The 13773-nt window shown below is 46.9% G+C and overlaps 1 protein-coding gene across 3 annotated transcripts in view; it reads right to left on the bottom strand.

Moving 5' to 3' along the window:
* Positions 1–9707, bottom strand: part of CADM1 (cell adhesion molecule 1) — a 324569-nt gene extending 314862 nt beyond the window's left edge. For all 3 annotated transcript variants that reach the window (XM_016208949.2, XM_016208950.2, XM_016208948.2), the window contains exon 1: positions 9569–9707. In XM_016208949.2, coding sequence (XP_016064435.2) covers positions 9569–9707 — 139 coding nt within the window. The remainder of the gene's footprint in view (positions 1–9568) is intronic.
* Positions 9708–13773: the final 4066 nt, after the last annotated feature.

Genomic DNA, 13773 nt, shown 5'->3' with positions numbered 1-13773 from the left:
GCTACAGAAATACAAATTCTTTATTTAAATATAGTTATTAAAATACAGGAGGTTAGGTAAAGTAATAGAGTCCTCTCTGTGTTAAAAGGCCCAGAAATCTGAGATTATAATCACTGTCAGTACTAGATGATTCCATTTACTTACAAAAAAATTTCAACGCCAGGTTATTCTTCAGTTTCACCTTAGAGACAACTGAGTCCATCCTGAACTGATCCTATCAGCCTGGTATTTGTGTTTCAGTGTTCCCAAAATGTGAGAGATTTACAAATGTGCTCAGTAGTAGTCTGAGACATAACTCCATCACTAAGTAGTGGCTGTTTTAATAAAAGCCACATATGCATATAAAACTTCCTTTTCATGTATGTTCATATATATGATCTTATTTTATTTTTAACCCCCTGCAAGGCAGGACATTTCTAACTCACAAGTAGAGCACTAAGTTTCTGAAACCTAAACTGGGTACTCCGCTGGCAGGTTGGCCCAGAGATGGACAGATCTGCTTCAGAAAAGGAAAGCGAACAGAAACTAACATTCATGTCATCACTAACCAAACTAAAGGAAAGGAAACAGGTTTCTTCACGATGATGAGCCCTCAGAAGATATGCACAAGGAAAAGTGAAGTTCAATGTCATTTAAGCTAATCTCTAGTTGAACCTTTTAAGAGATAAAACCATTTGAGCAGTAATTTAGTACTAAATTAACTTGTTTTTTCTCTCCCTATCTTTGAAGATTTCACTGTTTAAGTAAGGGTTTCTGCAAGAGAAATGAAGCAATGTTCCTATTCAGAAGAGACAATCAAGCTGACGATTTGTAGTTAAGGTCTGGCTGGCTCAGCTTACCACAGGCATATTCAGCAAAGAGCCAAATACGTACCTTTTCTCCAGGACTCTCCCAAAATACCGCATGACAGTCAATGTTCATATCACTGAACTATTGTGCTACACAATCTTCCACAGGCAAAAACTGAACTATGCACAGGAAGGGTCCAAACAATGAGTAAAATAAGGGACAAACTGGGGCACACATTATTACCAGATAAAGGCTTTGCAAAGGTCCTTAAGATAACAAGTTTAGCAATTAGAGTCAGCGACAATTCACCCACGACATTATCAGCAAAAATGCGATCTGCCATGATGCTGGAGACAGCTGTGTTTAGTTAGGCACCTAGCACTGCTCCCAAATCCACACCATTTAAAACACTGCTTTTAATAAAGGCCTGGGTTTTAGCACACTTCCCTTTGGGCTCCCCAGGCAGGTATTCTTGGTAACATGAGCACCAACCAGTCTTCTAGGACAGTTCGTATTTTGGACCATCTGCAGGGGGGCTGATCTCATTTCTGGCACGTCTGCAGCTCCGGACACGGCCCTCTGACTGCCCCTTCTGAAGCCTTCCTGCTCCTAAAGGGCTTGCCTTATTGTCTGGAAGTCTTACTTTGCCAGCTTGCAATCTGCCCTTATTCAAGTACATACCACCCAACAGGCGTGATACTTTCAGCTTTCAAACGTTTAAAATTTTCAGCGAAACAATGGCCATGATATCTACACACTTCAGCTTGCCACAAAGAAACATACCAACATATATACCCGTCGGCAGAAAAAGAAATGTCTACGTTGGGGTATATTTTAGACAGGGGTGTGTTAGTCAAACTGAGAGATACAAAGGGGAGATCAGCTGTCCTACACCTATAAACCAAAAGAGCAGAGAGAAAAACACAGGAGAAAGCAGTTTCATGCAAAGGCAACCAGCTGAAGATTGATGGGTGGGATCACCTCCTTCCTCCGGTTCACCGAAGAATCACGTCTTCCAGTCCCATCGGAACTGGGCTAAAAAGTAGTAAGGCACGAGGCAGTCAGAGAGGGAGTGAGAGAGCAGCTGCGGAAGGAACCACCTAAAGCCAAACCCTGTGGATTTTGAACCGATGCAGAAAGCAAGAATTTGAGATTCGGTTTTCTGAAAAGAAGGTGCCACGCCCCTGCCTGGAAAAGAAGGAGAACTGCGGCAGGGAGCCCTGAACTGTGGCAGGGAGCCCTGAACTGAGGCGGGGAGCCCTGAACTGGGGCGGGGAGCCCTGAACTGCGGCGGGGAGCCCTGAACTGCGGCGGGGAGCCGCATCCTGCCTGGCCGAGGCGGTCGGGGAAGCTGGCGAGGAAGGGCTGCTGCAGGGTGTCAACTGGAGGGGAGCACGTCGAGGCTTCCAGAGAACGTTGTGCAGAAACCAACCCACTTTATTTCCGTTAAGGAGGGAAAGACTCCGAATGCAGGGGCCTGGGAGACCAGGGTGACGATGGTATCATATGCAATGACAGATGAAGATGAAAGGTTCCATTTTTGACATGTTCCCTTTTAGGTTAATCCTAGCCAAGCAGAGACGTGGTGCCGACAATGGGAGATGTGGAGCAGGTGGGCCCTTTGTTTTTGGGCGGATTCCTCCCTGCCCCCTCCAGGGAGATCAAGGCTTAACTCCAACCTGCCGCTGCAGGCCCTGCAGGAGAGGTGAAGAGGAATCAGCGCCTACCTCACCCAGGACGACTGCCAAGAGCAAGGTACTTATTCTAGGCATCGTTAAAGGTCCATGTCACTGGAATATCAACTTCAAACACTGAGTAGCATTTAAATATATATCACAGCACTTACATTTCAAGCCTATTTAACATTTCTGAAATATCTAGATCAAAATGTTGGGTCAAATGACTATATTCCAGTAAAACATCTACTGAAAGAAAAAATTTTCCCCACCCCACAACTCTTAAGAGATTCAAGACACCTGTCAGCCATAACAGATCTTCTCAGGGCCGGCCTTCTCTGAACCTTACTGCCAGGTTTCTCTTTCAGGTAGTAAAGGCCACACATCACCTTTGCTGTGCATGTATATAAATACCTCCATCTCCTTTTCTTCTAACCCTAGTTCAAGGCCAACTGCACCAAGCTTTTTAGAACCAGCACTGGAAGATCTTCAAAGAGAAACTGCCCATTAACCACAACAGCAGCTGCTGGCTAGAGCCAGCAATTTAAATCTCTGAAAAAGAAACTGTGGCTTCTGAAATTTAAACAAGGAGGTGCCACTTGTAATTACAAACATTCCAGTGGGCTCCTTCCTTCATTGATGGTTTCCAAACAAAGGCTGTTTATTCGATTTTGGTGGCGTTCCCCAAGCCGTGAACATTGGCGTTCCTCTGTGCTTTTTACCTGGCCAGGGCTGCTCAGACCCCTCAAAACCATCTCACGTGTAATTGCTTGTTTGGCTGGAAACCAAAAAAACCAAATGCTTCAGACTTACAGTCCACATTAAATACATTTGAGAAAGACCCTCTTAACACACACACACAAGAGCGCGCGCGCACGGAGCATCATATTTCATGAACCTTGGAAAATGGAACCAACCTATTTTCCAAAAAATCAAAGAAGTTCAGAAATTAATACTGAAGCATTTCAACATTTCTAGCTAAAATTAAAAATTCATATTTTAAATCAATGGGGCAAATAATGAGAAGTAAAAATAACAACATTTTTCTCTCCCTACCCTGTGCCCCTATCCTACAAAAATACAGCCCAAATACTCACAGCTTATTGTATGTGTTTCCCACAGTGCAGAACGGTTTTGTGATCACTTCGGCTACAGAATACAGGCTGAAATTAGCACTGAGCCAGTTAGAAATGAGAAAGGGATTTTTTTTTTTCTTTTAAACCTTATATTCAAAAAACGCAAAGGCATTTCTATACCATGGAGGCATGTAAAGACAAATATACGTACGAGGTTATCTATGTCCCAGCCATCCTAACAGAAGTCCTCAGATGGAGGTTTTCATTATGAGAACAACTGGAAGTGCAATCTCACCGTGGGTGCTTTTCAGAGCACACCACAGTTGACGGATTAACTACAATTACTGCATATTTACACAACCATATTTACACAACAATAAAACTCATCTTACCCATCCAAACAAAATCTTGCTCAAAATAAACCATACCACGCAAAAAGGTCTCCTCAGTACAGGCAGTAATCAAACTCTGGCTTCTCTGGTTTCCGCCTCAGCCTTACCCACTGTACAAGCCTTCACTGTGTACTTTCCTCAGCAAAGCAAGGGGAGGGCAAAAATGCTGCAGACCAGCTGGGAAAATATACATTTAACCGATGATACCATGATTATGAGAGTGTGGGAAAAGGGAGACTGTATTTTACAGAGTTTTGCTCTAAAGTAAATTACAGAAGAAATAATAGGATGTCCAGGATTTGTTTGAAATAATCTGGGAAGGGGAGGAAATGTACAGAGGACGGATTGACCATGGGTGGATAATCATTGAACTAGGTGAAAACTTTGTTTTTGTACATATTTGAAATTTTTCATAATAAAATGGAAAAATAAAGAAAAGACGATCAATGTAAAAACGCCATCTTGAAAAAATAAAATAAATTTTTTCTTTAAAAAAAACAAATCATACTCAGCTTCTTCTCTGCTTAATAAAAGGGACGAGTACCTGGTAAGAAAATCAAAATGTGTTCTTATTCTTGACTTAAGGACCCGTCTTTTTTCCCTTAATTACGTGGAAAGAGTTCTACTGTTAATATTAACCCCTGAAAACACAAGTCAAAAGCTTAAAAACCTAAAACTGAGGATTCTGAAACCTAGTTTTCATGTACTTGACTTATTACAGCAACACAAACCCAGAGCTCTTCCCTATGAAGGTGTTCTGGATGGCATTCATGTTGTGGCTGCCAAATAAAGTCCAGAGGTTTCAGAATCATTTGTCAACACCAACGACAACCTTACCAAGAACTGGTCCTTTCTTCCCAGAGGTCAATCCTCTGATCCATGGTTTATTACTTAAAACAGCAATAAATCTTGCTGCCTTCAGAATATAAACTATTCCTAGCCAAGATACTGTCCACCCATGATCCATATCCCTCAGTGGGCATCCCTGCTGGGCGGTGGAAGAGAAGGTTCCCTGGCTGGGTATCAAGGGACCTGGACCGGCTCCTCGCCCAGGATGCAGACTAACTTAGCCTCAGTTCAGTGGTAAGCAAGATCCTTCCCTCGCCAGGCTTCAGCTGCCTCACTGCAAAGTAACGGGATTTCGCCAGGTGATTTCTAATAATGTCCTTCCCCTTTCAAAATGCCATGATTATAAAAATCTCAAATTCCTCAACAGGCGACATTAAGAAAAAAAGCTTTGGTGCTAAAATAATACATTTTCTATTAAATACTTTTAAAATGGGAATATGAATATTGTACTGGGTGAGTTTCTCTGTGTGCATGTATGTATATATGTGCGTATATACATACATATTTGTATGCGTACAGACACACACACACTAACTGATACCATTAGGTACTTGTATGGGACTAATTGCTTCCAACTCAAAGCAGCAAATTTTCAGTTCTGCAACAGATGTCGCTGTGTGATTTCTCCTTTCTGTGCTGGATTTTCAGTAAAAATGCCCAGCGTAATGGTCAGCACTAGTCTTCCCAAGAAAGAGATACAGCATTTGAACACTTCAAATTTACTTCTTAAAATTTTCTTCATATGCTAATAAATTTACATTCAAGCCACAGCATCAATTGGTTTGGCCCAATTTAAGAAGGTCACATGTAAAATTGGGCCTTTTGTTAAACACACACACACACACAAAACCATTTTTAAAATGTAAGTTCTATGTGGCTGATTAGGTACATACAGAAACACAGAGAATAAGACAGTTTATATTCACAGAAATATTATCAATTTTTAAAGTCTGAAAATCATTAGCAACATAGGCCATGGAATAATAAGAATTCACATATGCAGGAACCAAAATGTAGCAAGTGTGGGCAAAAGTCACTAAAATTTAAAGAGCACCATTAATGACAATGAAAATTTTGGATTTGGGTTTTCACAGCATTTCTTTGAAAATAAATAGTCAGGCTAATATTATAATTTCAAGACATCTTTCCAATCTGACATTCACTATCAACCACTTCTTGACACATGTCATAGAAAGGTGACATCTCTTTCCCTTCAACCAGTATATCCCTCCACCGACCATCAATCTCAACAGGTAGCTAGCATTTTCTTCCACTGAAATCCAGAGTTGGAGGAAGGATTTCAAAATCTCCGTTAGACCCGGAACCGTTGTTACTTTCTGAGGTTTTAGAGGGTGTGGAGTGAGGTGAGCAGTCAGGGAGTTGAGAACCAACTCGGATAATAATATGAAGTCAGGAAGTGAGAGAGGATGCAAAAGTGTCCAGCCTGCTGGCTTCTTCCAGGTCCCACTCCCCTTACCAGGAGGGCCACCGAGAAAACTGGATAAAGCATGTACAACATCCATATGAATAAAGCTCTTTGTTCCAGGGAACTGCCTCCTCTTTTATTCCCCCCTTTTTCCGTATTTGTTCATTTCAAAAGATTGCTCAATGGGTCTCTTGTTCCTCCAAAACGTCCCAGGCAAATAATGCAAGCTTGTCTCGTCACACAAGTCACTAAATGAAGCCTTGTGCGTCTCCAGTGACACACTGTAAATATAAAGTGGCATTAATGAGGGCTATTTTATCAAAGCTATCACAGACAAGGGCAAGTCCCTCCTGTGGTTAGACAATTTGATGCACGGAAGCCAACAACAGCAGGCAGCACTTTTGTAAAGGCCCTATATCCCCGGTATTCAAGCCTCAACAGGCCACAACAAGCAAAACTCAGCCTCTTGGCTTGCCAGCACCACCACAAACCCCCAGCCATCAGCCACCCTCCATAATGCTGAAAAAGGTAAGAGGAGGGTGACCAACCACTGGTCTACTCGGGATCAGAAACAACATCATGCATGCACCTAACACCTAACAGGCATGATTTACACTGGAGTGAGCTTAGAAAACCCCATTTTAGCTGCATTTCATTAACATCCATTCCATCCAAACACCACAGGAGGGCTGGGAGATTCTCTCCAAAGGATGGATGGATTCAGTTACAAGGGAAGACATAACCAGGATCTACTGCACAATGGCCCTAGATCGCTATTCCAGCAAAGATGTAAATGAAACAAGCCTAATGAAGTTAGAGGACAGCTCCAACAGGTTTCTCTAACCCTGCGAGTGGGAACTGGAGGCCTCTGAGAAAGCTTAAACTAACAGGACTAAGAAAGAAAAGTCACCCAGTGCCCACCTGAAATCTACTCTGGTAGTCTAGGACCTGGGGCTAGACCATGACCCCTTCTCAAACTGATCACACACACACAAGAAGGCATTTTTAAAAAGAATTTGAAAAGCATCTAACCCCCCTCACTACAAATCAGGTCCAATTACTTTCTAATTTGAACACAATCTGATAACCAGAGTACAAACAGGGATGTACACAAGAGCAAGAAGCTGCTTCCATGGTAACTGGCAACAGAATTTTCTTGTAGCTTTGACATGCACGGTTGAGTTCCAGACCGCTCCTTTTTCTAAGTCAGCACATATCCCTCGCAGGGAAGGCAACTTCTTTCTCCCGGCGAGATAGTTACAAATATAGTACTGCTGTTACTACTTGGTGCCTTCAATGAGCAGGCTTGACAGAGGAGGTATAATCTAATCCTACTTTGCTGCCAAGCGGCATTGCACAGCTCCAATTTTTTAGTCGAAAGGCAATATCCGCGACCAGCGCTTCCCCCTCCCCCTTTTTTGCAGCCAATACAAGTCTATTGTTGCCTCTATTATGCGCCAGTTACCGAGCCTTTACTCACGCTCACGTTTAACTGACACTGGCGCTTTTTACAATGCAGCAGCACGAAGAACCTCTTTCAGGAACATTTTATTGAACCCATCCAGTCAGAGACATTACCCGAAATGAAGTTGTAACCACACCGGCATCGGCTGAACCCAATTATCTCGTAACTCATAAATTAAGAATTCACAGAGGAAAAACACATAAACAACATCCGGAGAGACAGACCGTGGCATGGAAGAAAAAATCCTCAGCTCTGGAACTGAAGCTGCCTGCCAGATTCCCACCCCTATACGTTTCCAATATGTTCCCCGAGCCGAGCTCCCTTGCAAGCCTGTTTTGGGGAGGAAAACAACCAACCCGGCATCCCCCGAATCCAAAGCTAGCACCCCTAGGCATCCCCATTTCATACAGCGTGTCTCCTGCGGTGTTTACGTAACTGTGTGTCCTCTAGCGTGTAAACAAAAGGCACAGCCCAAGCGGAGAGGCGCCCCGGGAGCCGCACGGTGGCCCCAGCGCTGTGCCCGCACCGGCCCAGGGCTCTGCAGGTGGGGGCTGAGCTCTCGCTGTCCTCCGCCACTTGTTGCTCGTGGGTCCTGCAGCTCCGAAGCTGCAGGAGGGGCTTTGCAGGCGCCGAGCCCTGCTGCATTCCCTCCAGCACCTCCTCACTCCCCCCCACCCCCCACCCACCCCTCGCGGCCTCGTGCGTCTCGGTCCCCGCGCCCCGCGCCAAGCCAGCTGCAGGAGGCCAGGGGCGCCGGGACGCGGCGCGGCCGCGGAGCTCGGCGGTGGCGGGAACGGGAGGCTGGGTGCAGCACCGCCGGCCTCTCCTCCCGGGAAGAGCTCCGGTTCCCTTTTGTTAGCAAAAGCAAACACTGCCCTCTTCTTTCCCGACCGCGCCAACGCGCCCGGCTCTCGGGCAGCCACCAGGCGTGCTCCAGCCGAGAGCTCGGAGTCTTCAGGGAAAGCGCGGGGCGTGCAGAGCCGCCCCTGGGCGAATTCCCGAGACGGCTCTGCACACAGGGGGCGCCCGGAGGCCCGGAGGGTGCCCGTCTGGCCGCAAAGGCCGCGAACGCTCCCTCCACCACCCCCGGGCTGCTCAAAGGACCGGCAGCCTGGAAATCCGGTGTCCCCACTCGCGGCAGAGGATGCCGTGGGGCAGGCCGACTGCGGGTTCCCGGCTCCGACCCGCAGGGGCGGCGACAGCAAACGCCCCCCGCGGAGCCGGGCCGGGGAACTTTCCCTGCCTGGAGCTGGGCCAAGGAGACCCGCAGCCGGGCGGAGGGGCGGAGGGGCCGTGGTCCGGCCGGAGGGAGCTCGGGGGACGCGCAGTTCGGGGAACAGGGGAGGAAGGCGGAGCGCGGGGAGAGCAGGGGCGACCAGACAAGTCCGGGGATGTCCTGGGCGCCAGGGAGGAATCGCGCTGGAGGCGGCTGCTAGTCAGCCATGGGGAGGATTCGGGGATGGAGAATTGGGGGGCCCGCCGGAGAGCTGGTGGTGAATGGTAGCCCTGGGAGACGCGAGTACTGCAAGTTACGGGGACAACAGCGAGTTTGGGCGGTTTGCAGGGTGCCCGCGACCCATCCCTTTCCCTCAAATTCCCTACCCCGCCGGGGTCCCCATTTTCACTGCACTCCACGCCAAGCCGGGGAGAGAAGGTGTGGGTGCAGCCATCCCTAAGGACTCTCATTCACACCCAGCTGGACATGGGAGAAGGGAATGACCGAGCCTCTCTGCTCCTTCCATCTTAGCCCCGAGTTTCCTTTCCACACTCCCTGCGCTTCAGATTTAGGAAGTGGGGGACGGTTGTCATGGAAACGTTTCCACCACCCCCCTTGGCTACGGCTACTGGGGTGCCTCAGGAGGTTTAGGGGCCGACCGGCCTGGTCCCACACCTACCTGTGGGGATCAGTGCCGCGGCGGAGAGAAGCAACAGCAGAAGCCGAAGCCGGAGCCCGGGAGGCGCCGCCGCCACCGCCGCCGCCGCCGCCGCCGCCGCCGCACACTGGGATCCGCTCGGCAGCACAGCACTCGCCATGTCGGGCACCTGCCTCAGACTGGCGGCGGCGGCTTCCTCCGGAGCCAGAGCGGACAACTAATGAGATGCTAATGACATGCGCTGGAGGCGGAGTCCGGACCGACCAATCACAGCGCTGAGAGCCCAATCGGGCTCTCCGAGGACTCCCCCTCCCCCACCCCGCCCCCTGGCGCTGGCGTTCGGCGACGCGCCCGCGCCACCTAGGGGCGGGACCGAGGGGAGGGGCTTATGCAAATATGTTTATGTTAAAATTCCTGGTCGCTTCCTTGGCATCCAGGAAAAAGAGTTCTCCGGGGCGCGGGTGCGGGGGCCCGGCTCCGGGGGCGGTTCCAGCCGTCCGCACACCTTTATCGGGACCGTCTATAGCGCTCGCCGTATCAGACCCACGACTGCAGAACCTCCCTCGGAGGCTCCCCTGCCCGGTACACCGAGCGCGTCGGCCTGGAAACGAAACGTTGCACATTTCCGCCACTCACCTTGCACCGAAGGACTAGATCCTCGGGAATCGGGGCTGCTCGGGAGTGGAGAGCGAGGCAGGTCCCCGGATTGACAAAACAATCTGGGAAGCGCGTGCGTGCTCGGCGCGCCGGGGGCGGGAGAGCCGCTCGGCAGCCCAGCGGTCCACTCGGGCGCAGCGGGGGGAAAGCAGCCCGAGCGGCTCCGGGATTTTCCAGCCCGTGTCTTTGTGACGGATTCGCAGGAAAGGTAGCTCGAGGAGGGTGAGCTCCGGCTCCCCAGCTTGCTGAAAGTCGCCATCCTGGCTTTAATGTGTGTGTGTTTAATGTATAGGACCCTATGTAATATCCTGTTTTTATGATTACACACATTCAACAGAAAAATCTGCTCTGTCCAGGCTGCCGGGTGGAGTCCTCAGGCGGGGAGGGGGCGCCCCTGTGAACATAGGGTTTCCCACCTTCCTCCTTCAGGGTTCAGACCCACTCCCCCCTCCTCTGCACCCCCAGTCCCTCCTCAGGCGTATGGGGACCAACAGGTGCTCTGAGCTTCCCGGGTCTCTGTCTCCCCGCTGAAAAGACTCGCTTCGCCCGACTCGCTCTCCCTCCTTGAAATTGCCTTTGCCTTCTTTTGAACCAGGGAGCCCACCCTCTTGTCTGCTTTTTAATTACTTATTTTCTTCTCCTCTAAATGATGGTGTGCTCCCTGACCCTCCGTTGCTCAAGCATCAAATTGAAGGACGAGCCATATTAAGGGTAAAGGTTTATAAAAATTTAAGTATTCATAGAATGCAGAACAATAAGATGTAGGAAATACAATTTGCATAATAAATATCAATATCACAACAGCTAAAACAAACCGTGACAAATTATCTGTGGCTAAGTGACCACGAGATTACTGAATGTAAATTGCTAAGTCTGAGCTGTAGTCTAGCGGAGCTGCACCAAATGACTGGGCCAGACCCTCTGTCCTCATCTTCTTAAAAACAAACAAAAAAGCAAACAAACAAATATTGCATATCAAAAAGGAAGTCAAGATCTGCACACCCACCAAATGAGTTACATTTAAAAACAGCCTCCTATTACCCATTATGCATAAACTAATTTCAAGACTGCCCTGTCTTCGCAGCCCTGGAATTTCTGCTTTGTAATTACAGGCCACATGCATGAACTGCAGGCAGTCCTCCAGAAGTGGGGAAAGCTCCAGCAGGCAAATAGCACTACATGAGGCAGGAAACCATCACCACCTGGAAAACAAAGTAACGTCCAATCTGCAACGTCCTGCCTATTCTTATCACCTCTGAAAGTAAAGCTACCTGGATCAGACCAAATGCAAAGCAGAGTCCCAACAAAATCAGGATAAACAATTTGAGGCCATACAAGTCCTGAAAGTGATATGCAAACTATAAGGCTAGGTCCTATATGTCAGAAACTCGAGCATCTTAGCACAGAGCCTAGCACATAATAATATTATTTGCTATTATTATTGCTACTTTTGCATTTGCTGAGTTCTTATTAAGTGTTTTGCATGCATAATCTCATTTAAGTCTTGGAACAATCCCCATGGTACATACTATTATTATCTCTCATTTTATATTTTTTAAACATCATTAGGAAGATTAACTCATTGGCCCAAGGTCAAAGTTTCTAAAGTGCAGACAGAGCTTTTGCAATTAACCAGTATGCTATACTGTGCCTCAATAAGTATTTGTTAAGTGGATGAATACATTTCACATTATAATGCATGAATAATAACCATAGCTACATTTTTAACATAAGGTAAAAATATGCCAGCAGCTCAGAAACATTTTTTAAAATAACAGGATTGCATTATACTCCTAAGGAAAAACATTCCTCATGAAGCTGACTCTCCAAGAGAATCTAGTCGGGCCCCAGTCCTCCCACACTAGGAACACAGTATGGGGACATTGGAAGACGTGGATGGTTTCATATCCCTTCATTCTCTTGGCACATCGAAGGAACACCTACTCAAATTTCCAGTTGGCAAAGAACAACATGGGACATTTTTGTAGGAAATGCTAATGTTGTATGACTTACCTCACCAGAGGAATGCAAATAGCTTTAAAATTTTCCACCAAAAAATGCCACCTGTGCAATAAGTTTAAGAAACTTGCACAGGTCATGGGGCATCCAAATTGCACATCCAAATTCCCAGGTCATGGGGAGGCTTTATCACTGCGTCGCCCTGGAAAGAACCACAGCTGAACATTTGGAATTAGGCTGCTGCTACCCTACCCACTAGCCGCACACCTCTCCACCCCCAGCTCTTTCACACTCAAGATATCGCCAAGGGACTTAACATATGGAACGTGAAGAACGTATCAACTTCCCACAGCCGCTAGATGAAGTTATGACGCCTCTGCCTTGCTCCTAGGAGAGCTCGTCATTTTCTGCTTTGTGGCCTAGAACTGCTGGCCAATTACAAGTTCCAACGTGTTTCCCCTTGCTACATGGATTTAGAAAATTTTGAAAACCAGATGGTGTTTTTGCCATTTATAACTGATAATCAATTGTTTTGTGAATTTAATTTTTCAAGAAAGAACTGAAATACTTATCAGAATTATAATCTGGGTGCTGCTTGTGTTAGAATAAAATTGCCAGGAGCACTTAGACCTCAGCTCTACATTTTTGCCAGGGAAAACTTTGACGAGTGAGAGGCACGGAGACCCTATATTGTTTGCCTTCGCTAACACAGTTGAAGAATATGGGTAAACATACATGAAAAATAAGCACAGAAGGGAGATGCATGTTTTAGGAAATACATCGGAGATAATAAATGAGAATTAGTAACATTTTGCTTCTTTAAATGCTAGTTCCTTGAGTACCCATGTATAAAAAGCAATAAAGACAAATTATAAGGGAAAAGAAAACAATATTTAGAGTCAGCATTTGCCCTGCTACTGGATTATCTGAGTACCCATAGGAAAGTGGTTTAATCCGCTTATACACTGAATGTTTTTGTCCCTCACCCCCAAATTCCTGTGTTGAAGCCCTACCCCCTAATGTGATGATATTGGGAGGTGGGGTCTTTGAGAGGTGATTAGGTTTAAATGAGGGGACCCTATGACAAGGGCCCTATGATGGAATTGATGCTCAAGGGAGAGACTCCAGCGCTTGCTCTCTCTCCACATGCAGGCACTGAAGAAAGGCCATGTAACTATGCAGCTAGAAGGCAGCCTTCTGCAAGCCAGAAGGAGGGCCCTCACCGGAACCCAACCATGCTGGCATCCTGCCCTCAGACTTCTGGCCTCCAAAACGGCAAGAAAATAAATGTCTGTTATTTAAACCATCCAGTCATGGTCTTTTGTCACAGCAACCAAGATGAATAAAATAATCCCTAAGCCTCATCTTCCATTGTCAAAGGTGTATTAAAATTATAATAAATGTCAGCTTGTTATAGGAAATCTCCCATAATGTAAAGTAAGTTAGTAGTATGTTAGAGTCCTGGACTGGGGAGACTCTTGGTCTGTCTAGTAGACAGCTCATCTATACTTAGATTAAGACTAAGCAGCTCATCTTTGGGGGCAACAGCCTGTGAATCTTTATGAAATATAAAGCCAGCTAAATCCATATTCCTAAATGAGTACTTAAAT

The sequence above is a fragment of the Miniopterus natalensis genome, chromosome 11, assembly GCF_054644295.1.
Source record: "Miniopterus natalensis isolate mMinNat1 chromosome 11, mMinNat1.hap1, whole genome shotgun sequence".
In the NCBI taxonomy this organism is placed as follows: domain Eukaryota; kingdom Metazoa; phylum Chordata; class Mammalia; order Chiroptera; family Miniopteridae; genus Miniopterus; species Miniopterus natalensis.
This window is presented reverse-complemented; position numbering and strand designations above follow the sequence as displayed.